This window comes from Numenius arquata, chromosome 21 (genome assembly GCF_964106895.1).
Source record: "Numenius arquata chromosome 21, bNumArq3.hap1.1, whole genome shotgun sequence".
NCBI lineage: Eukaryota > Metazoa > Chordata > Aves > Charadriiformes > Scolopacidae > Numenius > Numenius arquata.
Window position 1 is genome coordinate 6,257,179 of NC_133596.1, and position 23,634 is coordinate 6,280,812.

Consider the following 23,634-nt stretch of genomic DNA (forward strand, 5'->3'; position numbering starts at 1 on the left):
CCCCGGCGGCGCAACCTACCCGTCCACTTCCGGTTTTAAAGTTACCTTGAGAGGGTTTGGAGCTGCGTTCCAAAATACGAGTTCCTGCTGGAAAATAACGAGTTTACAGGATTTTATGCAGAGCGGGCAGAGCTAAAAAACACCCTACGAAGCACTAGTCCCGCAGATTAAATTAGTTCGGGTCAGGGAGCAAGAAGAGATTGATTTAAAAATGGATCTTCCCGGTGATTTATTAAATATAATGGACTAAAATGCGTCTTAAAAAAATACTACTGTTTAGCAACGCTTTGTTCTCTTCCTGTGTCATTCCTCAGATAAAAGCAAGGGTCTCCGAGCTCACCGGAGGACAAGTGCAGGTGTAGCAGCAGCAGCCTCGTCCGAAAAAGTCCCCTAATTTCCAGGTTTACGAAGGGCAGGGTGAGAAAAGCCGCGCCACGTCGCCAAGGGCAACCGCGGCAAACGATGGCTGCCGGCCCAGGAGCCCTAATGGATGTAGGGCAAGAGGAGAAGTTAACCACACACTCGCAGGCTGTTCACGCCGCACTGCAAGGGAAGGCAGTCGAGGCTTTCCTTTCAATTGCCCGCACTCAGCCAGCCATCCAGCCAAGGAGTATTTATTCATAAGCACGTGGAGAACACTTTCCTCAACAAGTGTCTCCAAAGGCAACGTGAAGAGTCACATTCCAGAAGTAGCCAGCACTATTGCTTTTTTTTTTTTTTTTTTTCCTTCTGTGAGCAAAAGTTTGCCAGAGCTCCGGGCTCCGGAGCCGGACACGACTCAACCACCATGGAGCGGGAGCCAGCCCTGCACCCACCCCTCAGCCCTCAACACCCCACGATGTGGCCGGAGGACCATCTGACCCCACTCAAATCCAGCCCAGCCAAAAAGAATTCAGTTTCCACCACGCTGCTGTTAACACATAGCAATTTACCGCTCACTGTGGGGCATTTCTTTCATTGTCTTGCCTCGGGAAAAAGCCCAGCCTAGGCAGACCACGTTTATGTGCAGGTATTTTGATAGCTCTCAGCGCCCCTGCATTTCCAGCACAGATTAAACGATCCCTCGGGGATTTACCGGAGACCCACAACTCGTCTCCCACCGCTTCCCCTCGCGTCCTGCCCCGCCTCCCCCCCCCAGGCGCTGGGGCAGACCCTGGAGAAGCCCCCTTAGGGCTTGTGGAGCCAAAAAAATCCCACAAATCGGTAAAATTCGGCACCACCAGCATGTGAAACCCAAATGTCTCGCAGCAAACCCCCTCATCGGGGCCCGACAGAACGGGCCTGCCGCCGCCGCCTGCCCGGGAAGGCCCCGGGAAGGCCTCCGCGCCCTGCCCAGCCCACCGCCCGACAAGCAGCGCCTGCCCCGGGCACTGCTCGCGGGTCTCGGCGCCCTGCCAGCCCCAGGCCCGCAGAGGCCTCGCTCCGTTCCGGCGGGACCCAGCCGCCGCCGCCCCTCCCCCACCCCCGGGGCCGCGCGGGGAAACGGTTCGGTTTCCTGTCCTCTCTCCGGTCCGCTGCCCCGGCAGCCAATCAGCTCGCAGTTCCCCTCGCCCGCCTCCCCCGGCGCGGGCCAATCAGCGAGCGCGGTGCACATCAGCCAATCGGAGCGGAGCTACCGGGGGAAGGGGGGGGAACCCCTCGGGCCGCCCCCGCCCCGCGCCCCCTCACAGGCCGCCCAACTGCCCCCCACCGCCGCCTCCCGCACGCCCCCCACGCACTCACCGGGCCGGCCGGCGCCGCGACCTCCGCCTCCTCCGCCCGGCGCCCGCGGTGCCTCCGGCCCGAGCGGTGGGAGGCGGAAAGGAGGGGGAGGGAGGGAGGGAGGGGGGGGGGCGGCCGGAGCAGAGCGAGCGCCCAGTGGCCGAGAAACAAGATGGCGGCGGATCCGTGAGGCGGCGGTGCGGAGGCCCCGCCCCTTTCCCCCCGGGGCCGGCGCCACTGCGCAGGCGCATGACCCGGTCTGATCTCGCGAGAGCTGCGCTGGGGAGAGGCGGGGGGGGAAGTGCCGTGAGCTCAGGAGGGGGAGGATCCACCGGACGGGGGTCTGGACAGGCTGGAGCAGGGGTCCGGGCCTCGGTGTGAGAGGCCCCCAGTGCCTCGAGGGGCAGCCAAGCCCCTGGGTGCAGCAGAGCCTAGCCCAGGCTGTCTCCGGCCTAGGCCTGCCCGGGCCTGGGCTCTAGCAAGGCCTAGGCCTCGGGCTGAGGCGGGCCGGGGCCTCGGTGTGAGGGGGTCCCGGTGCCGGCCGTGCCTCGAGGGGCAGCCAAGCCCCTGGGTGCTGCAGGGCCCAGGTCATCACCAGCCTAGGCTTGCCTAGGCCTTAGGCCAAAGTGGGCTGGTGTGCGGCAGTCCCCTGGGCAGGGAGCCCACTGACCTGCTCCCAGTCTCTCACCAGAGGTGTTGAATGAAGCTGTTGCTTTCTGTCTCCCAGGTCCTGGCTCTACCCTGCCTGGCAGCAGATGGGTTCATAGCCCAAGCATCCTCACAGGACCCTGCTGCTGGGGGTGGCAGGTAGAGCTCCGTGTCCCACAGCCAGCCCAGCCACGGTGAAGGAGTTGCTCCTCCATTAGCTTGTTGGTTCACCCAGGGAGGCTTCCAGCCCTGCCTGTCGTGGCGCTGAGAGCTGTCCAAATTCAACTTCAGTGAGCTGTCCAGTACTCCTCACGCAGGCCTCTGATCTATCAGCACAGGGTAACGTTCGGCTACTATTCTACCCGAGCTGGAGCCAAGTCAAGCAAAAGTCTGTGCTCCAGTTTAGCCAGCTATCTCATTTCCCAGGGACTCTTTTTTTCTGGCTTGGGGACATGTTATGCTGAAGTGTGACTCATCCTGCTTCAGTATTTTTCCCATGAAAAAGTGCATCCCGAAAAGCGACTCCATCTTTGCCTCCTTACTGTCTTTCTGGTGCCTGAATCGTTTGCACCCGATTTACAACTAGGAAGGGGATTTGCCTGCCTGGTGCTTTAAATGCCATTTGAGATGGGAAAGGAAAGTCGGGTCCTATGTGGCTGCTGCCCTTCCCCTCGCCTTTTTCATGGAATTTCCAAAATAGGTGATGTCTGGTGGTGAGGTTTCTGGAAGTGGGGTGTTTTGCTGCAGCGGGGCGGCTCTGCACCCTGTGCGAGACAGAACACCCCTCCTGCGGCCTGCAAACACGGAGGGTTGGGGTCTGTGGTTTCTGGTGCGTGACATTTGCCCAAATCATAGAATCATAGAACTGTCTGGGTTGGAAGGGACCTTTAAGATCATCTAGTCCCAACCATAAATGTAGGAATGGGACAAATGTAGGAAACGGGGCAAATTTCTGCGTGTGCTGCGGTTTCAGAGCTCGGCTGCCCAGAGGGCTACGTGTTGGCACTGAAGCGGGAGAGATCTCGCAGCAAATTCCTGCAGTTTTATTGAAAGTCTTGCAACTTCGTCATCTCAGAGCACTTGCAAGGCAGCCAAGAGAAATAAAAGTCATGCTAGTTGTTGGGTTGGTTTGTTTTTTTTTTTAAAAAATTAATTCTCCTCCCAATTTCTAAGCTAACCTCCTTTTGTTGTCACCTTCGAGGGTGATGATACGCAACGCTAGGCGGCCCTTCTTCAAAACGACTCATTTATAAATCAATTAGCCGGTGCTGCTGCTGACTTTGCTGCCGGGCACGGCTGTCAAACCAACCAGCTGTTTTTTCTTGCAAGGTCCAGGCCCCACTCGAGGGGTTTCTGCACAACACCCCGCTCCTCCTCCTGCCGGATCCTTTTGTCTGCCGTCGCGCTGCGCCCGTGATGCTCCGTTTCCTCCCCACCTGCTCTCCCGCCGGCAATGGACGCATTGTCTGGAGCCGCTCGGCTTCCCCCTGAGAAGGATGGCAGCCATCTGCAAACACAGAGGTCTGTGTCAGCCTGCCCGAAACGCCGAGCGGCCAAGAAAAACAAGAAAGGAGGAGGGAAAAAAAAAAAGAAAAAAGAAAAAAAAAAAAGAAAAAAGAAAAAAAAAAAAGAAAAAGCAAGCGCTTTTCCACTCTCGGCTTTCTCGGAGCTTGCATAAATTTGTTCGTGGTTTGCTGAGCTCGCACTTCACCAACATCTGCTACCTGCTCTGCCGATTCCCTCCCGCGCCAGCAGTGGGACCCCGAGGAGCCGTGCCGCGCTGGTGGCACCCCGGGGCCGGGTTCTGGAAGGGCTGAATTTGTTTGGCAATTAAGAAAACGGGTTCCTGGAGCAGAGGTGACGCGTCTAGCACCCTCCTGTCCCCTGGGACACCCGTTACAGCAGTCACTCCTCTGCACTCAGCCCAAAGAAGCTGCTGCTTTGGGGCAATTATCCCCAAGCAAAGAAAAAGCTGGGTATAAATTGTGCATGGGCACAGACACGCTGCCTTGTAGATTTGGGAGAAAAAGAGGGTATTTAGGGCCAGATTTTGGGTCCTGTTAGTCCTTCAGGCTCCCGCAGTGTGTCACATCTCGATTCACACCTGATGCCAGGCTGCAAACCTGGCTCCTAACCCAGCTTGCAAGTGCCACATCCCACCTGGTACATCCCCCGGTTGGGGACCATCTGTATGATATTTAAATATGTTTAATATATATATATTTAACATATATCAACATGCCTGTATGTGTAGACACATTTCTGGAGGCCGTGTAGAAAGCTTGTCTTCTGCGTTGAAAGAAAACCCCAGGAAGATACTGTGAGGCAGGAGAGAGGATGGTTTGGCTGTTGCCAAAGGGCTCCTCAGGAGACCAAAAGACGGAATGACCATCCCGTGGCAGACCCGGTGCCGGAGTCACCGGCAGCGTTCGTACCGGGGTAGTCTGAGGTTTGGATTCTGCTCCCAGAACATCAAAGTGGTTTCACCTTCTCCAACCCGGAGAGGAGCCCTCAGGCAACCATTGTGCCCTCCCTAGTTCTCCCAGCCCTCCATCCCCCGGGGCAGAGACAACAGCAGTCATTAAAACCCCTCAAAATTACAGAATCTAGAAATCTTATCCCCAGAACAGCAGAAGAGCTGCTCGGAGCCGAGACGCTCATCCCAGCTCTAACTGGGAGACCCCATTTGCAGCTCCCAGCTGGGCGCTGGGATTCAGTCCAGCGTCCGTGGTCCCGCCGCAGGACAGCGGGTTCCCCAGTACCTGCAGCATCCTGAGGAGAAGCAGATGGTGCGCTGGTGCCTCTCGCCTGGCTGGTGCCCAGCACAGATCGACCACGTTGGCTTTCCCAGTAGGATACTGGTGAGCCCACGTGACCCGGTTGCTCCCTGCAGAATGGCAAAAAAAAGGAGGTTTTACAGCATCTCAGTGCAGCTCCTTCTCCTGCGAGAAGTGGGACACGGCGCAGGAGCGAGAGAAGAGGCTGCAGAGCTGCCGCAGCACCGGCAGCAGCCCTGCTCCTCCCCAGGGGCCAGGGCTCCGGCGGTGCCAAGGGGACAAACACCTCTGCCCACCCAGAGCCCACCCCACAGCCCGGCTCTCTGGACAGGGGCCTGGGGTAGAATTATTCTGGAAAACCCTACAAAACACGCTGGGTCTACCCAATCCCAGCGTAAACCATCCTCTCCCCATAACCCTTTGGGGGTGCAGCCCTCTCCCTCCCCGAACACCCAGCCCCAGGGCAGCCCCCGGAATTTCTGCCCCCTTCTTTGTGTTTTTTATTACATGTTATGTCCACCTCTCTCCGGGACAAGCAGTGGCCACACCAGGGGCAGATCTCTGCCCTGCAGGGGCAGGGTAAAGGCAGCACGTGGCACCCACGGGGTCTGCAGAATCCCGGGGGTCACCTGTGCAGGAACACAGTGGCTTGCAAATCCTCCTCCGTGCTTTCCAGTAACCCACGGCCAGCTCTCTCATCCCCCCGCGCCACACGCTGCCGATAGCCCCTGTGGCACCATAAAGCCGAGCCCCACGAATCCTCTTACTTGGGTTTTACTGGAGTAATCGCATTAAACCACCCCCTTTTCGCTGGCACAAAACCAAAATGTAAAGGAGAAGGTGGTGAGGAGCCAGCAAACCTGAGAGCTGAGCTCCTTAACGAGTTAAGAGACGTTAAGAGATGGGAGAGCCCTGATGGGATCCCAGTGCAAGACCAAGTCCGGGGGGTTTTTGTCCATCCCGCTCCCAAGAAGCGCTTCCCATGGGATTGGGGCTGTTAATGCCACACACCCCTGCCCCCAAGGGCATGAGGACAGGCCACGAGTCTTCTGGCAGGAGGTCAGCAAGGGACCCCAGAGCAACCTGCCAGGGGAAGCAGAAATCCAGAGTTGGTCAGAAACTTTCCTACCAATCGAACCCAAAACATTATCATTACTATTTTATTCTTGCCACGAAACTTCATGTTTTATCATCAAAATATGGTGGTTGAAAAAAAAAGCAAGTTGAAGGAGAGGCTTTTCACCATCGAGTCACGTGTTTTCACTATCGCTTCCCCCGAAACAATATGTTCTCAGGACTGACACTTTCCCCACAAAGCTGGAAGTTTGCTTTGATGAAATAGCCTTCCCTACCGAGATATTTTCAGCCAGTTTTTCTAAATATTACTCATAAAGGCCCCCTCCAGACAACCTCTCTCCCTCCCTGAGTTTGTTTATATGCTTTGAATTCTGTTAGGAAACCATCTCCCTACTTCAGCAATGTTTTATCCAAGTTTCCATATTTAGTTCTTTCAGCTATTCCTGCTCCTTAACCAGCTTTCCCGTGCACAGTGCCGGGACATGCACCATCCGGCTCTCCCCGGTGTCCCCTTCCCCTCCAGCAGCCGCCACAGGGGGAATTCTCCCCCCACCCCATCCTCCCTGCTCCATATCCCCCATCCCACCCCGGGGCTGCGGTCCCAAATCACCCCCCAGGTCCTGACCCTGATATGGGGAACCCGTCGGAGGCTTTGCCCACGAGGACCGGGTGGTTTCCTGCAGCCCCGGGTGCCGGTGGCAGCCCCAGGACCCCCGGTATGGTGAGGATGGGGAGCCCACCCAGTGGGAAATCCAAGCCGGGCATTATATTAGGGAGGGACAGAGTTAAAATTGGCGAAGGAGGGTTTCCTCCTGGCACGTGGCTCCGTGTCAGCCGCGGTGTGCAGCCTGCGGAGGAAACGCAGGGAAAGCACTAGAGGAATTTACCATGAGGAAAAAGAGACACTGCTTAGAGAGAAATTAGCGTTGGTATTCAGGGAGCCAAGGTGAGTCCAAGGGCAGCACGAGAACCGGGGCTGCTTCTCCCCTCAAACTTTCTCCTTCGGAAGGAACCAGTCCCCTCGGTCCCCGGCCCCCCCGGAGGGCCACGCTTGCTCTCTGGCAGCAGCCAAAAGGCTGGGAGCACGAGGAGGCGGTGGGGATCGGAGCTGGGAGGTTTATGTGTTCCCGAAGGAGCAGGCACCGCGGCCACCCAGGCTGAGCAGGGACCAGCTGGCAGCACTTCAGGTCTGGCTGGGGGCTCCCGCGGTCCCGTGGGCAGCCCTGGGGGGGTGGTTGATGGGTGTGGGGTCTGGCTGGTGCCTCTTGGGGTCCGGGTGGCAACTCTTGGTGTCTGGGTGACAGTAGTGGGGTCTGGCCAGTAGTTCTTGGGGTCCAGCTGGTGGGAGAAGGGTCAGGTTGTCAGCTCTTGGAGTCCAACTGATGGGTGTAGGGTCTGGCTGGTGACTCTTGGGGTCTGGATGGCGTGCGTAGAGTCCAGCTTGAGGCTTTTGGGGTCCAGTTGATGGGTGTAGGGTCCCTCTGGTGACTCTTGGGGTCTAGCTGGCATGAGTAGGGTCCAGCTGGTAGATTTTAGGGTCTGGTTGATGGGTGTGGGGTCTTCCTGGTGACTCTCGGGGTCTGGATGGCATGTGTAGAATCCAGCTTGAGGCTTTTGGGGTCCAGTTGATGGGTGTAGGGTCCCTCTGGTGACTTTTGAGGTCTAGCTGGCATGTGTAGGGTCCAGCTGGTGGATTTTAGGGTCTGGTTGATGGGTGTAGAGTCCAGCTGGAGGCTCTTGGGGTTCGGTTGGTGGGTGTAGGGTCCAGCTGGAGGCTCTTGGGGTCTGGCCAGCAGGAGAAGGGTACAGCCAGTAGCCCTTAGGACCCAACTGATGGGCATAGGGTCCGGCCGGTGGCTTTTGGGGTGCAGCTGGCAGCTCACGGCATGCCAGTCAGGGGAGTGGGATGGAGCCGGCAGCTTTCGGTGGGGAACCGGGCAGCCCCGGGTCGGACCCTCGGGGGGGACACCGACCCCTCTCGGCGGCAGCCCGGTCCGTCGGGGCCGGGCCCGGGGCTCCCCCGCCCGCCGCTCCCAGCAGCCCGCCGGGGCCGAGGGGAGGAGCGGGCACGGGCGGCGGCAGCGGCGGCGGCAGCGGCGGTGAGTGCCCGCGGCGGCGGCGCGGGGTGGGGCGCTCCCGGTGGCCCGGGACGGCGACCGCCTCGGTCCCCGCGGCCACCGGCGGGGAGCGGGGCCGCACCTGCCTCGGAGCATCCCCCGCCGGCGGCAGGGATGGGGTGGGGGGGGGGCAGTGATTTTTGGGGGGATGCCCGTCGCGGATGCGGTGCCGGGGAGGAGTGGGACGGGCGCTCCGGTAGCCCTAGGGGGGTAAAGGGAGAAGGGGGGGTCCCGACCCCCCGTGGGACCACCCCGGTGCCCCTCTTGCACCCCACGGCTGCTGACAAGGTGCGCCTGGCACCCCTAAAGCATACTCCAGGCTCCAAGCGGAGATTTGACACCCCAAAAACATCGCTGCACTGAAAGCGTGGGGGCTGCAGCTGTGCTCCCCCCGTTCCCGAGGGCTCCGCGGCCGGGCGCTGCCGGGACTGGTTTACCGGAGCCCTCCCCGGCTCGGGGCGGCAGGCAGGCAGCGTTTCCCAGCCAGCGGCTCGGGAACGGGAGCGCTTTTCTGTGCCATCCATCATCCCCGCTGAAAGCCTGTTGACGTCAACCCCGTCCCATGCATGCTGGTCCCCACCACCGGGAAAACGGGGGTTAGGGACCGGGGAAAGCAGGGGGTCCTGCCTGGGGAGGGCTTGCCTCGGGGGCCTCATCCTCCCACCGAGCAGCCCACGTAACTCCGGCGCTCGCCTCTTCCCGGCGTCTCCAGTCTGTGCTTCGTACATCGATTTGGTTCTGCTCGATGCGGAGAGCCCGTTCTGCCCTCCGTGGCGTTTCGGGCAGGTGCTGTGGCTGGTTCTGTAGGGAAACCTGTTAAAGAACTGGTGAGAAAGAGTGAAGTGATGCCCCGGGACGGGCAGGGGTGTAATCCCTGTAACTGGGATTACAAAAAGTGGGGAAAAGCCCGAGGGCAGCACGGGCTTATTCCCTGCAGCAGAGAAGGACCCAAATGGGCATGGGCCCGCCTGGGCCACCGTGTCCACTGAGCTGCTGCCGAGCGATGGCTGCTCTGCACCTCGAAATGGTCCCCCCCAGAGCCAGGACCACCATGTGGGTGCTCTCACTGAGCGGCAGGGTTGTCCCCGTGGGAGGCGGTGGCCGTGCCAGGCTCTGTGATGGCCAGTGCCTGTTCCCCGGGGTCTGGGAAGCGTCATGAGGGGTCTTTGGAGGCTGAGCAAAACAACTAGCCCTGGGCTGAATTGCATCACTCGGTGCACAGGGAGCATCCCGTGGGGCTGCGCTGCTGATTTCATTAGTGTGCTGAGAGCAGGAGCCTGCGATCCCCTCGGGCCGACGGTGCGGGGATGGGCTTCGCTTGCAGCACAGACCCTGCGGCTTCGCTGCCGGGCACAGCAGCCCGGGGACGTCCCTCCACCGCAGGACAAGGGGCCACTTGCCCAAACCAGCCCCGGCACGGCCGGCCGCCTCCCAACCCCTTCCCTGAGCGGTGGAACGGCTGCTCCCACGCCTCTCACCTCCAGCCCCAGTTTAGACATGTGCCCATTTCTCTCCACGTCAACATCTCGCAGAGGCCAGCCCTTCTGCCGTGCTCACGCGTCTCTCCCGAGGAGCGATGTACCTTCTCCGACATCCCTTCGCGAGGGCAAACTCCTGCCGCCTCCCACGTCCCAGTGCTCCTCTCTCTCGCTTCGTCCCCATTTCAGCCCCGTCCTCGCAGCACCGGTCGCAACGGCCTTCGTGGGACACGGACAGAGGATGAGGTGGCGTTGTCTTGGTCCACTCCTTGCACCCCAAACTGGAAGGCAGATCCTCACAAGCTGCCCCTCGAGCTCAGCCCCTGCGGATCGAGCCCTTGGTGGGCTCACAGCGGCTCTCGCTTCCCTCTGGGAAGCATCCCATTGATGCAAGATGCAGCTTTAAGGTTATGAAAACACCTAGTTTTCCTGCTTATTAAAACCCAAGCCGCGTGGCACCATCTCCTTGCATCCATTTCAACGCACTTAGCAATGTTTTGTCACAGCATCTCAAATAGCAGGGAAACAGGCTCATTTAGTAATTATTTTTAAAGCGATTTAGTGCAGGATTGACAACCCCGCTGACACACCGCGCTGGCTGCCTGTCACCCAGGGCTCCCCGCCTGCCCCGGGATGCTGTGTCCGACCGGGCAGGGATCACGGTGGGACCCTCCCTGGGGGGAGGGAGACAAAGGGACTCCCGGAGCTGGAGGTCCTTCAGCCCGAAAAGAGGAAATTGCACCTATTTTAGTTGCTGGGTGGTGGAGCCGTGCCAGAGCATTTGGCCTTCGCCCCGGGCACGCTCGTGTGCTGCCCCTCTTCCCAGCCAAGGCATCCGTGCTCCGGGGAGCAGCATCCCATCAGCCCGTCCTCACATTCTGCCGGGGACACGGGTGCCGGTGCCAGCCCAGGAGAGCTGCCCCGGCTCCTCTCACCGGGTCGGGCACACACCGTGGCAGAGCGATGGGTGTTTGCCGTGGGCAGTGCCAGGCTCCCACCATCTCCTGGCATCACTGCGGCTCACAGAAGTCTTCCTATGGCAAGCAAGATTTCTGCTGATCCCTTAAGAAGCTTTGCTATAATAGTGCAGCCTTAGCATTTAAAAAGCAACTTTTTTTTTTTCCTGCTAACAGCTTGACTTACCCCCTTGGCTCCCGCTGGGCTCAGGAGCAAACTGGGACCTGCAGGCTGGATTGGACCTATTCAGATGGGGTCTGGGCTACTGGTTCCAGGCTGTCACAGGGTCATGTTGACTGTCCTGCTGCTGGACATGGAGCTGGGGGGACCCATGGGGGATGTGGGTGGGTTTGGTCGCCCATCCTGGAGCTGCAGGGCTGGCGGCTTGGTCCTGGGGAGCCCAACACGGGGCCGTAGCGTTGGTCATCTCTGCTGAGAGCAGGACTGAGCAACCGCAGGCAGAAGATGGTGAGATTTGAACCTGAGGGGACTTCACAGCTCTTGCCCCGTGTGGGACACAGGGCCCCTAAAAGGCAAAGTGATAGTTGTAAGGCAGAAAGAGGAGGGAAAGGGGAGGGCTGTTAGGTGCTGGCCACCGGTGAAAGGAAATTGGATGTTCTCTGCCAGACGAGGAGCGCTGGTAGGAGCAGCAGAAATCCAGAGCTGATAGCAGTCCTTCCCCTGGAGGAAGCAGCTCCATGAAATATTGATGGGATTCACACACAGCAGACGAGCGGTGTGAGCTGCATTGCAGAGCTCGGAGCCGTGCAGCCGGGAAGGCAGCGGCTGCTGGGTAACGGGAAAAGCTCCTTTCCACAGCCCCTCCGTGACGGCGGAGGCTGGTACCAGCCCCAGCCCCATCACGGTGGTACAAGCCCTTGGAGCCCAAGCACCGGTGATGGGCTGGGGTCTGGGTGCAGCTGATCCCATCCCCAACCCATTCCAGGGGCCACCGAAGGCCCTGGAGCTGTTTTTTTTCTGTCCCCGCTGCCTCCCCATGGAGGTGGCCCGGCTTTTGGGGCCGCGCGGCTGCAGCATCACGCTACCCAAGGTGGCTGCTGGCAGCAGCCACATCCCTGCTCCTGTGTGTCCTCAGCGAGGTCCTGCTCCATCCCAAGCTGCCCATCATGGCCAAAACCAACCCTGGGATGCCACCAACACAGAGGTCCCGAGCTCTGCCTGGCGGGAGCCCGGTCCGGACAATGTGTCTTCAGGATGAGGCTAGACCATCAGGGATGCCCCGGTGCTTGCCACAGTGCCTCGTCCCCTGGACAGCTAGCCCAGCCGCCTGGGCTCACTGGGAGCTGGCCGTCCCCCAGTCACAGCCCTGCTGGGTGGCTTTTGCTCCTCTGATTCTTTTATGTTGCCTTGGAAACGGCAGGATTCAGCACAGATCTGATTTAACCGGGCGGCAGACGTCATGCAGGGACACGGGGGAAAGGGGCAGCGTGGTCAGGGCACTGACATCTCGGAGGGGGTTTAGCCCAAGATCAGGCCACCAGAGAGAGGCAGATGTGGGTGCCCCCCGCTCCCACACCCGACCCCAGTGAAGGATGGCTGCCAGGTGGGTGCGGGAAGATGCCGTGTTCCTGCCTGTCCCTCCTGGAGACACTTGGTTTCCTGTCCCAGTGCTCCTGGATGGATCCCATCTGCCAGGAGCATCAATTCCAGTGGAGCTGCAACACCCAGCCTGGCTGGAGGTGAACACGTGCTTTGTGAGTGGGGATGGCAAGGAGCTCACCATGGCCGAGGTGCATGTGGACGCAGCCAGGACTGAGGAAGATGCTCCAGCACGGGACAGTTGGTTCTTGTGTATTGCTGCTGCACTGGAGACCCCCACGCAGGGCTGTGGCTTCAGTGATCTCTTGCTCTGGGTCCCAGTGGTGCTCCCAGTCTGTCCCTGTGCACAGGACACGGAAGAGAATACCTGGAGAAAAAGGCTGTTGAGACCTGACCCACTGCCAGGCTTAAGGAACACCATCCCGCTGCTCATCCCAGAAGAGACGCAATGCATTGCTTGGGTCGCTGGAGGAGCTGGTCTCCATGAAACCATCTCTCAGCCCTTGGGGATGTCCCCAGGCCACACCATTGGCCGCTCTCACCACCATCCCTTCAATAGGTCAGTGCAGGAGACCAAGTTCTTCACCCACACCACGACCACCAGCGCTCCCCATCCCAGTGGAAAGCCCATGGAAAGCCACAGAGAGACCAGGCTTGTGGTCGCCTTCTCAGCAAAGCCCTGTGTGCCGGGCGCTGCCAACACAAGCAGCTCCTGGTGCTGCTCCACCATCCCTCCCGGAGAGCGGCTCCGGCTCCCAATGGAATGGCTCAGCATCTCCGGTGCTTTCTCCTCCCGCTCCCACCCAAGCGCCGGCACCTGCCTTTTGGAGAATCATCCATCCTGGAGCAACCTGGCCGGAGCTTGCCACGGAGTTTGCCCCATGGCCCTCCTCCTCTTCTTCCTACCGGGCACAGGGTTGCCAAATCTTGTTTGAACAATAGTTGGGCTTTTTCCGGGTGCCCAGACAGAGGCTGGAGCATCCTCGGGCAGGAGCTGCTCCAGGAGGATCCCCGAGCACAGCCCCATCTGAACTTCTCCCCTCTAAGCTCCACTTTGCCCACAAACGGAGCACACTCGGACCCGTCCTTTAACGCCAAGGTTTCCGTTTCCCAGGAGGTTGTGCGGGAGGGTTAGCGCTGTGCCTGCAGCGCGTTTCAGCCAGAATATTACCTTTATAACCCGCCCGAGCAACGAGATGCGTAACTCCGGCAGCTGGAGTTACTTGCAAGTTCTCAGCTCACGTGCACTGAATTATACCTCTTGCTGGGCAATTACATTTATATGAGCAACCGCCTATCAAACCTGAAGCAATTAATTAGAATTAAGTACTTTTAGGGGAAATAAGCCCTTGCCTTACTTCCCAGTAGAAGGAGGAGCATGTGCTTGCGAGCTGTGCTGCTGCAGCTGGCCCCAGCGCGTTGTGCCCTGCTCACGACTGGTGGCAGCGGCTCTAATAAGCCTTTTTTTTTTCCCCAAAAAAGTGCTGATTTTAGGGCCTACCTGCTCCAGATGTTGGCAGCATTTCAGCATTCTCCCTCCAAGCTGGAGGCAGCCCCAGCATGAGGGGCAGCCTGGGGGCAGGAGGACCTGCCAACCCCACTGCTGGGGCTTTCCAACCCCATCTCTCCCTGGGGACACCCACCTTGGGGGCTTTGAGGGAGCAGACACCCCCTAAAATCCCTCTGCCCCCTTCGCTGGTGAGGCAGCATCCCAGCCAGCTCCCCCCCCCGCTGGGTGCTCATTTATCACCTCCCTCCTCTTCCTCTCCCCACCCATTGTCAGGGACTCTTCCCCACCTGTGTGGGGACACCCGCCGGGACCCTCCCTCCTTCCCCACAGCCTTTGCTGAAGCACCTGATTTTTTTCCATCAATATTTTGCCCCCCCCCCCCGTTTCTATCTCAGTGGGATCTTTGGGGCCAGGGTTCCCTCGCAGCCCCGTCTTGTTCCTCACCACTCGCAGCCCCTAACCCCTCCTGGCCACTGGGATGTGCTGGCAGCTCTGTTGGCTCTCTGGGGTCACCTGTGACCCCCCCACCCTCGCTCCCCACTTTTCCCAGCTCCGTCACTCTCCCCCCCCGGCAGGTCTGTGATGCCAAGCTGGGGGGAACAAGTGGGGTCACCAAGCACCTGAAGCCTGGCACAGGGGTGCCTCCAGCCCCACTGAGGCACATCCCACCCCCCCCGGACTGCTCTGCCCCTGCTTGGGGCTGGGAGGAGAACTGGGTCAGCCATGTAACCATGGAGATGCTGAAGGAGATGCTGAAGCAGCGCCCGGCACAGCCCCGCTCTCCAGAACCCTTTAAAGATTAACCAGCCCCGTCACCCTCCGTCTCCAGCTGGGGACGGGGCTGGGGGGGGCTGAGCCTCCTCGGCGGGTGGGTGCTGCCCAGTCCTCCACCTGCGCAGGGCGGTAAGATGCCTCCGTCTCCCCTTTTCCTTCGGGGTGCCGGCGCGGGGAGGGCTCGGCCCCGGCAGCCTCGCCGCAGCGGCGATGGAAATGCAACAGGGAACCCGTTTTCCTGCCGATGGGGCTCGTCTTGCGCGTTGTGCATGGGTGCCGGGCGCTGGCTGCGTGTCCACCCAGCAGCCGGGGAGGGATGCTACAGCCATGACACCTCTCCCGGCTGCTCAGCCCGTGCCCGGTGGCTCCCTGCATCCCGCAGCCAGCCCGGTCCGGGGGGGAACGGGGCCTGGCTCGCTGGAGAAGGACGGTGCGTGGCAGCGGTAAGGGCTGGCGGGGGGCTGCGGGCTCTGCCCCCCACCCCGGCTGCGCGGGAACGTGCTTCCATGGCAGGGAAGGAGGGGGCTTGCATGTGATCCAGCCGCTGCCGGAGCGTCGCGGAGGTTTGTACTGAGAATCCCAGTGTTTTGCAAGATAGAGGATAAATAAAATAGGGAGGGTGGTGGGGGGTGAAGGGAAGCGTGGTGCCGTTCCCTGTGTCCCCCACCCGCTGCTGGGGGAGAGGTGGCATCAAAGCTGGCTGTGCCGGCTAAGGATGCTGTGGTGGTGCCGAGGCCGGCTCGGTGCTGGGAGCCACGGGCTCCGCTGCTTTTGGTGCTCGGGCTCCGGCTGGGCAAGCGCTGGGAACCTCCCCGATCCCCCCATCCAGCACCCACTCCCCGCAGAGGCCAGGAGCAGATTGGGAAAAGAGATAAGGGGGGAAATGATGGGCAGGATAAAGAAAATCCTTCCTTTGGGCTGAGGAGCGTGCGCTCCCCGTCCTTTGCAGTGGATTATCCCCGTGTGTGTTGCATTGGGAATGATCCCATTAGCGCTGTGCTCTCCTGATCTAATTTGCTCCCACCAGAGCCCGGTGCTCTCGTGACGGCTGAAGCGCCGAGCGGGGAAAACAGCCGCGGGAGCCTTTTGTGTTTTCCTGGCCGTGGAAATAACGGGGCTGGGCTGCGCCAAAGCCCTTTTCACCTGTAAATCCTCCCGGAGAGGCCTGAACTGGGCTGAGCCCTCCTGCCAAAGGGATGGGAGATTGTGTAGGCACGGTCCAACGTCAGGTTTGCAGGTGGGGAAACTGAGGCACGGGGAAGGGAAGCTGAGGCTGCGCTGGGGCTGTGGTTGGGATCCATTCCTTGCGTCAGGCTGAGAAACCCCAGCCCCTGTGAGCGGCCGTAGCGGGTTTGGAGCTCGGAGGCTGCCTGGAGAGCGGGGGGTGGCATCGGAAAATGCTCATCCCAATGATCCCAAAGGTGGTGGCTCAGCCCCGACTCCTCCTCGAGGGGATGCTGAGCATGGGGCAAGCGCTGTTGGCTGCTCTCGCCCATCCGGGCTTGCCATCGGCGCAGGGCTGGGCTGGGGCAGCTCCGGAGCTGGTGTTCACCCCACGCCGACGGCTTTATCCCAGGGGCTCGGGCCCTCGGGCAAGTATTTGCTCAGCAGCAAAGGCAGGAACCCCCCCGTGCAGTGCGTACACAAAGGGACACACGTGCTGTGGTCGTGGTGCACCCCCAAATCTTGCCAAACTCAAGCGGCCGTGATGGGGTCCTGCTCGGGGACAAGCGGGGCTGGGTGAGAGGAGTCGAGGGGAAAGCAGAGCGTCACCCCCGCACACTCTCCCGAGGGACCCTGAGCAGAGGGGGGGGGGGGGGGGAAAACACCAGCCAGAAGGGAAACGTGGGACGGCTGCTGCTCTCTGGGAGCTCATTAACAATATTAATGACTAATCGCCCACTTGCCCCTGTTTGCATCCCTTCTGTAATTGATAAATCCGTGGGTTCAGTGGCGCTGGAGCCGAGCCCGCGGCTCCCGTCAGGTCTCAGCCCAACCGTGCCCCTGCAAAGCTCCTTCCCCTGATGGCAACGGGCAACAGAAGCCCCCCTGGCCTTGTCCCCCTCCCCGTCCCCCGCCATAACTTATCCTCGGCGTTTGCAGCCGTCTCTCTCTCTCTCTCGGAAGAGAAATATTTTTCCAGGCACTGCCTCCATCCATTATCATAAAGTGGCTTCACTTGGCCTGGAGTTAATAATTCACCTTTCCTTGGAAGATGGATGCTCCCATCCCGCCGGAGTTTAAATATTCATGGAGAAGGGAAGGAAGGCAGCAACCGCTGCTCCCCACGGGAGGTCTGGCAGCCACGGCACAGCCTCTGCCACCAGTGAACGCCCTGGTCCCCGGTCCCCAGCACCCTTGGTGGGAGTCCTTCCAGGCTCTGTCGGCTGCCGGGGCTCCATGGTGGACCCCAGCAGCATCCCAGGTGGCAGGCAGGCGGCTCGGGGTGCAGCAGGGACGCAGCCAGGGTGCGGGGAGGCTGCAGCCGCCGATCGGAGGAGGAAATGCACGGGAGGAACTTGGCCGGTTGCAATTTTGGACACTTTCAGCGGGGATGGACGGGGCTGTCCCCAAGCCTCAGGGTCTCCTCTGGCTCCCCAGCCGGGTGGGTTGGTGATGCACCGAGCCCTCTGCCCACTGGTGGGTCCCTCCTGGCCGTTATGGGGTCTCCGGGTCCCATGGGACAAGGCTGGTGGGTCCACCCTGTGACCCAGCTGCACGGGGGGTGTGTGTGTCCTGCACCCCTTCCCGCACCAGCCCCAGGTGGGGAAAAACAGTCCAGATGGGTTTTGCCACCTGAATTTCATGGCTTTGAGACACCTTGGGGGACCGTCCATCCCCACATGGCTGCTCTGGGTGGGAGCTCGGTGACGTGGCCAGTGCCACCACCCGGCGTTGCTGGCCTTAACGCGTCCCCCTGGCTTTTTCCTGCCCCCCCCCCCCCCCCGACTTCCCCACAGCTGATCCCACCCAGCAGAGCCGGGGCCGGCGAGCGCGCCAGCGGCTGACCATGTTCAACGGGGATGGCAGCTCCTCGGCGGCCCGGAGCGTGGTCCGCAGCTCCAGCATCAGCGGGGAGATGTACAACCTGGAGAGGAGCGCGCGGGGCAGCGCCGACTCCGTCACCATCACCGCCAGCAAGAAGCGACGCTCCAGCCTGGGGGCCAAGATGGTGGCCATCGTGGGGCTGTCCCAGTGGAGCAAGAGCACCCTGCAGCTCAACCAGACCGGTGAGCCCCCCCCACCCCCTGCCGCCACCCCCTCTCAGGTCCCCCCACTTTGCTCCCGGCTGCCCAACGAGCCTCCCGTGTCTGATGGAGACACCTAAAAAAGCCCAGTATAACCCCCACTCCAGTATAACACACCCACCCCACCCCCCCAGCACTTCTCCAGGTGCCAAAACCATTGGCAAACCTGAGGTGGGGGCTCTGCCAGTGTGTGGGGGGGTCTGGACTCAGTGTGTCCCCCCCCCAGTGACAGCCAGTCCCGGCTGCAGGGCTGCGGGCAGGGAAGGAGCTCGGAGAACGGACTTGTCAAACGCTCTGTCTCTGGGAAATATTTAAATGCTTAAAATAGCTTTTTAAAGGGTGGGGGAAGCAAAAAGCTCATTTTAGTGCAGACTTTCTCCCTCTAGTTATTGCTTTTTTTCTCCCGGTTCTTGTTGGCATTTCGTGATTCGGGAGATGTTCTATAAGGAGAGGAGGTAATTTGGAGCCCCGCACATCGGAGGTGTTTCTGAAGGGGTATCATTATCCCCAGAGGCCACGTGAGAAGTGCCGGAGCGGGGCAGAACCGCACCTGGGGACGGCAGGAACCCCCCCTCAGGGCTGATGCTGCCCAGGAGAGCAGCACCCGCTCCGGGGCGGGTGTGTGCCAGGATCGGGCAAACGATTCCATGGGGACAGCCCCGAATTAGCAGGAAAAACCTGGCTCCCCCAGGAGCAGCCACGGCACGGTGCCGACGCACACATGGTCACACAGCGGGAGCGGTGATGCCAGGGATGCCGGCGATGCCAGGGGTGGATGCTGGGTCCACGCTCCTCCTCCTGCCATCTGCCACCACCTGGGACACGTTGCAGCGGGGACGGTGTAACCGCATGGAGAAAGGGAGCCTTCGCTGATCATCCCCTATGATGGCCCGTGGGACACCCCTCCCCTGCGGCACGGGGACATCGGCACGTGTCGACGGGGCCCTGGGGGTGCTGGAGGCCGGGAGGTGGCCTTGCAGCAGGGCTGGGATGGTGTCAGCACACGTGAGCTGAGTCTGGCAGGTCTCAGCACACAGGGGAGATGACTGAGGTGCCGGAGGGGGGGAGCTCTCAGCCATGCAAAGGCACGATGGCACCGGTGCTGAGACAGGGCTGGGACACAGGGGACTGCGGGCAGCCCGTGGCTCTCCCAGCACGGTGTGAGTGGCACCAGGACCTGTGCCCATCGGGGGAGTGCTGCAGGGTTTCATCCCCAGGGAAAGGCTGCCTAAGTCACGCTGAGTAACGTACCGAAGGTGGGGAGCAGCACACGGGGAGGCTCTGGCCGTGCCTGGTGTCCCGGTTTGTCCGTCTGGTTCGACACCCGTCCCGCAGGAGGGTCTGGGGGCAGCCGGTGCTTCCTGGGCTCAGCCCCCGTCTCGGTTTCCAGAGGGTGGCCCCAAAAAGCTGCGCAGCAACATCCGCAGGAGCACGGAGACGGGCATCGCGGTGGAGATGAGGACCAGGGTCACCCGGCAAGGCAGCCGGGAGTCCACCGACGGCAGCACCAACAGCAACAGCTCCGACGGCACGTAAGGACCCGTGGAGTGGGGGGAACAGGAGCAGGGGCTGGGCATCCCCCCTCCCATGCTCCCGGGGGATCTCGCTTCAGCCCGATGCTCCACGAAATCCCTTTGCCCTCCCCGGCACAGGTTCATCTTCCCCACGACCCGGCTGGGTGCCGAGAGCCAGTTCAGCGATTTCCTGGATGGGCTGGGGCCAGGCCAGCTGGTGGGGCGGCAAACGCTGGCCACCCCCCCCATGGGTGAGTTACCGGCCACGGCGGGGTCCCTGCCCGGGGAGGGGGCGTGTGTGCCATCTCCGGCCCCACAGAGCAAGGGCTGGGGCTGTGTCTTGGCTGGTGTGGGGCTGGGCAGAGCAGAAGGATGCTCCAGCGGGAGGGAAGGGGCTGCTTGTTCCTCCGTGGGACACCAGCTCCAGGGGACAGGCTCCATCCTGGCAGTGTCCCATGCCAAGGACACACCAGGTGGGTGTATGGCTTCCCCACTGCCGGCTCCACGAGGGGAGGGAACGTCACAGGAATGTCACACAGTGCTCAGGGCAGGACACCCGTCAGAGGAAGCAGCAGCTCTGCCTTTTCCCGAGGCCCCTTCTTCCATCCATCAGCTCCTCCGAGCATCCCGCCGCAGAGGGGACCCAACAAACCCGCCATTTGTTCCATTTTTCCCTTTTAAATCCAAGATGTCTACAGGGGCTGTCCCGTAAGTCTGGATTTCCAGCCAGCAGCAGTGTGTCTGCCCCGTGTCCTGCTGCGGGGCCAGAGCTGCCAGGAATGGGGCGAGCTGACCCAGGGGGGGACACAGTAACCAAGGTCCCCTGTCCTGTCCCCCCCAGTCCCTGCAGCACAGCGACCTGGTCCTGCTGGCCCCACATAAACCCCCAGGAGGAAGGAAGGGAAGGAGAAAGGGGGCAGTTGGACCCTTCTGGGTTTGCCCACCTTCCCCAGGAGGGGACACCTCCAGCTTCCCTTGGGACATGAGATCATGAGGTGCCTGGCCACGTTTTCTCCCACGGGGAGCAGGGGAAGGAGCCCAGTGAAGTGCCCCGGGGAGATGGGGCTGGTGGGTGCTGGCCCCCGGGGGTGCTCAGCCACTGACCCTTCCTGCCCCAGCCTCTCTTGCTCTTGCCAGGGTCTCGCCTGCCCCCCCAGCTGAGGGCATCGCCCGGCCAAGGCTCAGCCCTGGTTATCCCAGACCTTTCTCCCATCACAAGGGAAAAAAACGCCCCTGTGAGGCTGCCCTGGGATGGAGCCAGCAGGGAGGAGGGGCTCTCACCTGCTTCTCTCTTTGCTGCTCAAATCCAAGCATCTTCCCATCAGCTCAGCTTTGTCCTTCCTCTAAATCCACAATAAATCACGCTCCCGGTGGCGGGATGCTGGGCGCGCTTGAGCTCTGGGTGCTGAGGACGGGGAGCGGGTGGTGGTGGGGGGGTGAAGGGGCTGCTGGCCCCAGAGACGACTTCTCCCACCGAGAGGGAGAGCTGGTGGGGACACAGGGCTGGGGCTGCCCCCAGTGGGAGGTGGCCATCGGGGATGGCGTTGAGCACGTCTTGTCCCACCATGTAGGCGATGTCCACGTGGGCATGGCTGACCGGAACGGGCAGCTGGAGGTGGAGGTGATCCAGGCGAGGGGACTCATCCCGAAGATGGGCTCCAAGTGCATCCCTGGTAGGTGGCTGGGGAGGGAGGGGGACAGGTACCGTGCTGGGACCATCACAGGAGCCTGCTCCGAGTCAGCGTTCCCTTTCCCACACAGCCACCTACGTGAAGGTTTACCTGTTGGAGAACGGCGTCTGCCTGGCCAAGAAGAAGACCAAGGTGGTGAAGAAAACCTGTGACCCCTCGTACCAGCAGCCTCTGCTCTTTGAGGAGAGTCCCCAGGGCAAAGTCCTGCAGGTGACATACTCCCCGCACAGATACTGGGGGAGAAGGGGGGATTAGGGGAGCAAGGGCATAGAAACCCACCATCCTCACTGCTGTCCTTGAGACTGGCCAGGTCCTCCTGGCCAGGCATGCTGAGTTTGCTGAGTTTTTCCCCCAAAATCTCACCCAGCGAGTGGGGCAGCTCCACTAACACCTTCTCTGCCCCACAGGTGATCGTCTGGGGGGATTACGGGCGCATGGACCACAAGTGCTTCATGGGGATGGCCCAGATCGTCTTGGAGGAGCTCGATCTCTCCAGCGTGGTCGCCGGCTGGTACAAACTCTTCCCCACCTCCTCCCTGGCCGACTCCAGCATCGGACCTCTGACCCGCCGGCTCTCCCAGTCCTCCCTGGAGAGCTCCACCAGCCCCTCCTGCCCATAGTGGTGGGAGAGGGGGGGAGGTGAAAGGAGACGTCCTGACCTACCAAAACTGTCAGTGGATAGCTGTAAATATCCCGTCCTTATTTTTTTTAATTATTATTTTTCCTTTTTTTTTTTTTTTCTTTTCTTTTTTTTAAGTTTCCTTCCCGAAACAAACCCTCTCTCGACGCGCTCCTCCCTGAGCGGCGTGCCGGGGCGCAGAGGGGGACGCCACGGAGGGAGCCAGGGCCGTATGTTTTGAGGCAGGGGGAAGGAGAAGCAAAAAAAAAAAACCCACCAAACCACAACACCCCCCGCCACGAGGCAGAGGGGGGGCTGGGAGTACCGACCGCCCCCCCCCCCGGACTGTTCCCCCACCTCCTCCCCTCGGAAAGGAACCAACCGACCACCCGGCGAGAGCGGCTCGGGCCGATTCGTTCAGCGCCGCCGCAAGCAGCACCTCCACGAGGTCGCTTTTCCTTGGGTTCCATTTCCTTGCCTCCGAGGAAAAGGTAGCTTTTCAAAGAAAAAAAGAAAAAAAAAAAAACCGAACTCAGAAAAAATCCAACTCAGCACTATTATTACTGGGTTTTTGGTTTTGGTTTTTTTTTTCTCCAAGGAATGTAGCATCTTCTCTTATGTAGCTTGCCACGTGCTAACGACACACTCACTCTCTGCAATATCCAAGAGACTCCGGAGGGGCCGGAAACATCTGCCAGTCACTTCCCATTTGTTCGTTTTCCGACACAAATCCTGCCACACTCCGCAAGCACTTCTGGGGGCCATTTTTCTTTTTTATTTAACTTTCCCCTGCCCCCCTCCCTCCCCGCCCCCGGTAGCATGTAGCCTGTGACCAGTGACATTGCCAAAGCGAGAGAGGACAGGAGAAGGTGCACTCGCCTCACCTAAGCACACGCTGGTCTCATCCTCCTGTCTCGCCACCGACCGTGGTCTTGTGCAGCCAAAGCAAGGCCCGAAAGATAAACTCTGTGATGCCTCAACGTGAAAAAATTCGAGTCAGGAGAAGGTGATTCCACAGAGCAGGAAAACCGTGATGCTGGTGGATCGTCTGGCTCCCAGCCCCTTCCTCCCGCGAGGGCCAGCTCGGTGCAGGATGCTCTCCTGGGGTCTGGGATGTTCTGCTCGGATCTGGGACACTCTCCTGGGGTCCGGGATGCCCTGCTTGGATCTGGGACACTCTCCTGGGGTCCGGGACGCCCTCCTTGGATCAATACTTGAGTTTCAAGTAGGAGCAGAGGTTTTGCCAGACCCCATGCCAGGACGCACCTTTCTCCAACTCTCCTCTTGTTGGTACGCTACAGGGGAACATCTCAACAGCATCTTCTGCTGATCTGGAATTTGGGTGACTGAGAGGTTACGAACAAAGGACTAGATGCTTTGACTTTATTATCAGGATGAGTGTTTTGGGTTTGTTTTTTTTTGTTTGTTTGTATGTTTTGTTTGTTTTTAAAGCAGCATTTTGGTTCCCCCCAGAGGGACCAGTTCTTGTAGCAAAACCAAGAATTACGGAAGCTTTTTTTGAAGGTGCCTAATGAAATTTGCTGAAAATACTCAGGGGAGACACCACTAGAAACTCTGGTTTCTTCATAAAATATACTTAACACAATGACTGTCCGGAAGGATCAGTTTCCAAAAGAGAGGGGGGGGAAAAAAAAAAAAAACCACAACACACCAAAAGCTGAGCAGTCTTGAGACTGGAAGAGGACAAGAGGTTAACGGGGAATTTTTACCGACCAGATAGCTCTGACCTTCAGCCTTTGACACAAGAATCAACCCACGGCACAGCTGGGATTTTTCTACAATTATTTATTGGCGAAGCAGAGCATTTCACAATGCACAGAGCACAACAAAACCAACCGGTGGTTCTCCTGGTGACGCTGGGAACGATGAACCAGCTCGAAGCTGTTGCCAGGAGGGAACAAAACCAAAGCCGAAGGAAGAGACCGTTGGAGTGAAGCTGTTC

The 23,634-nt window shown here is 60.2% G+C and overlaps 2 protein-coding genes across 5 annotated transcripts in view; one reads left to right on the top strand and one right to left on the bottom strand.

Moving 5' to 3' along the window:
* The window catches only part of NFYC (nuclear transcription factor Y subunit gamma), a 34,837-nt gene extending 32,918 nt beyond the window's left edge, over positions 1 to 1,919 (bottom strand). For 2 of the 4 annotated variants that reach the window (XM_074161902.1, XM_074161899.1), the window contains exon 1: positions 1,723 to 1,919. The gene's annotated coding sequence lies outside the window, so the exon portion shown is untranslated. The remainder of the gene's footprint in view (positions 1 to 1,722) is intronic. The other 2 variants (XM_074161905.1, XM_074161900.1) reach the window with 2 other exon arrangements.
* A 15,690-nt stretch (positions 1,920 to 17,609) lies between these two features.
* On the top strand, positions 17,610 to 21,672 carry RIMS3 (regulating synaptic membrane exocytosis 3). The gene is made up of 6 exons (XM_074161908.1): positions 17,610 to 17,829; positions 19,238 to 19,379; positions 19,500 to 19,612; positions 20,933 to 21,034; positions 21,123 to 21,262; positions 21,460 to 21,672. Exons 1-6 carry the CDS (start codon positions 17,610 to 17,612, stop codon positions 21,670 to 21,672), a joined length of 930 nt encoding a protein of 309 aa, XP_074018009.1.
* Positions 21,673 to 23,634: the final 1,962 nt, after the last annotated feature.

Bases quoted from the DNA above. Each gene is read 5' to 3' on its own strand.
- RIMS3 (XM_074161908.1), top strand. From the start codon at position 17,610: ATGTTCAACGGGGATGGCAGCTCCTCGGCGGCCCGGAGCGTGGTCCGC. The intron at 19,613-20,932 runs GTGAGTTACCGG...CCCACCATGTAG, and splicing joins GCTGGCCACCCCCCCCATGG to GCGATGTCCACGTGGGCATG. The intron at 21,035-21,122 runs GTAGGTGGCTGG...TTTCCCACACAG, and splicing joins GGGCTCCAAGTGCATCCCTG to CCACCTACGTGAAGGTTTAC.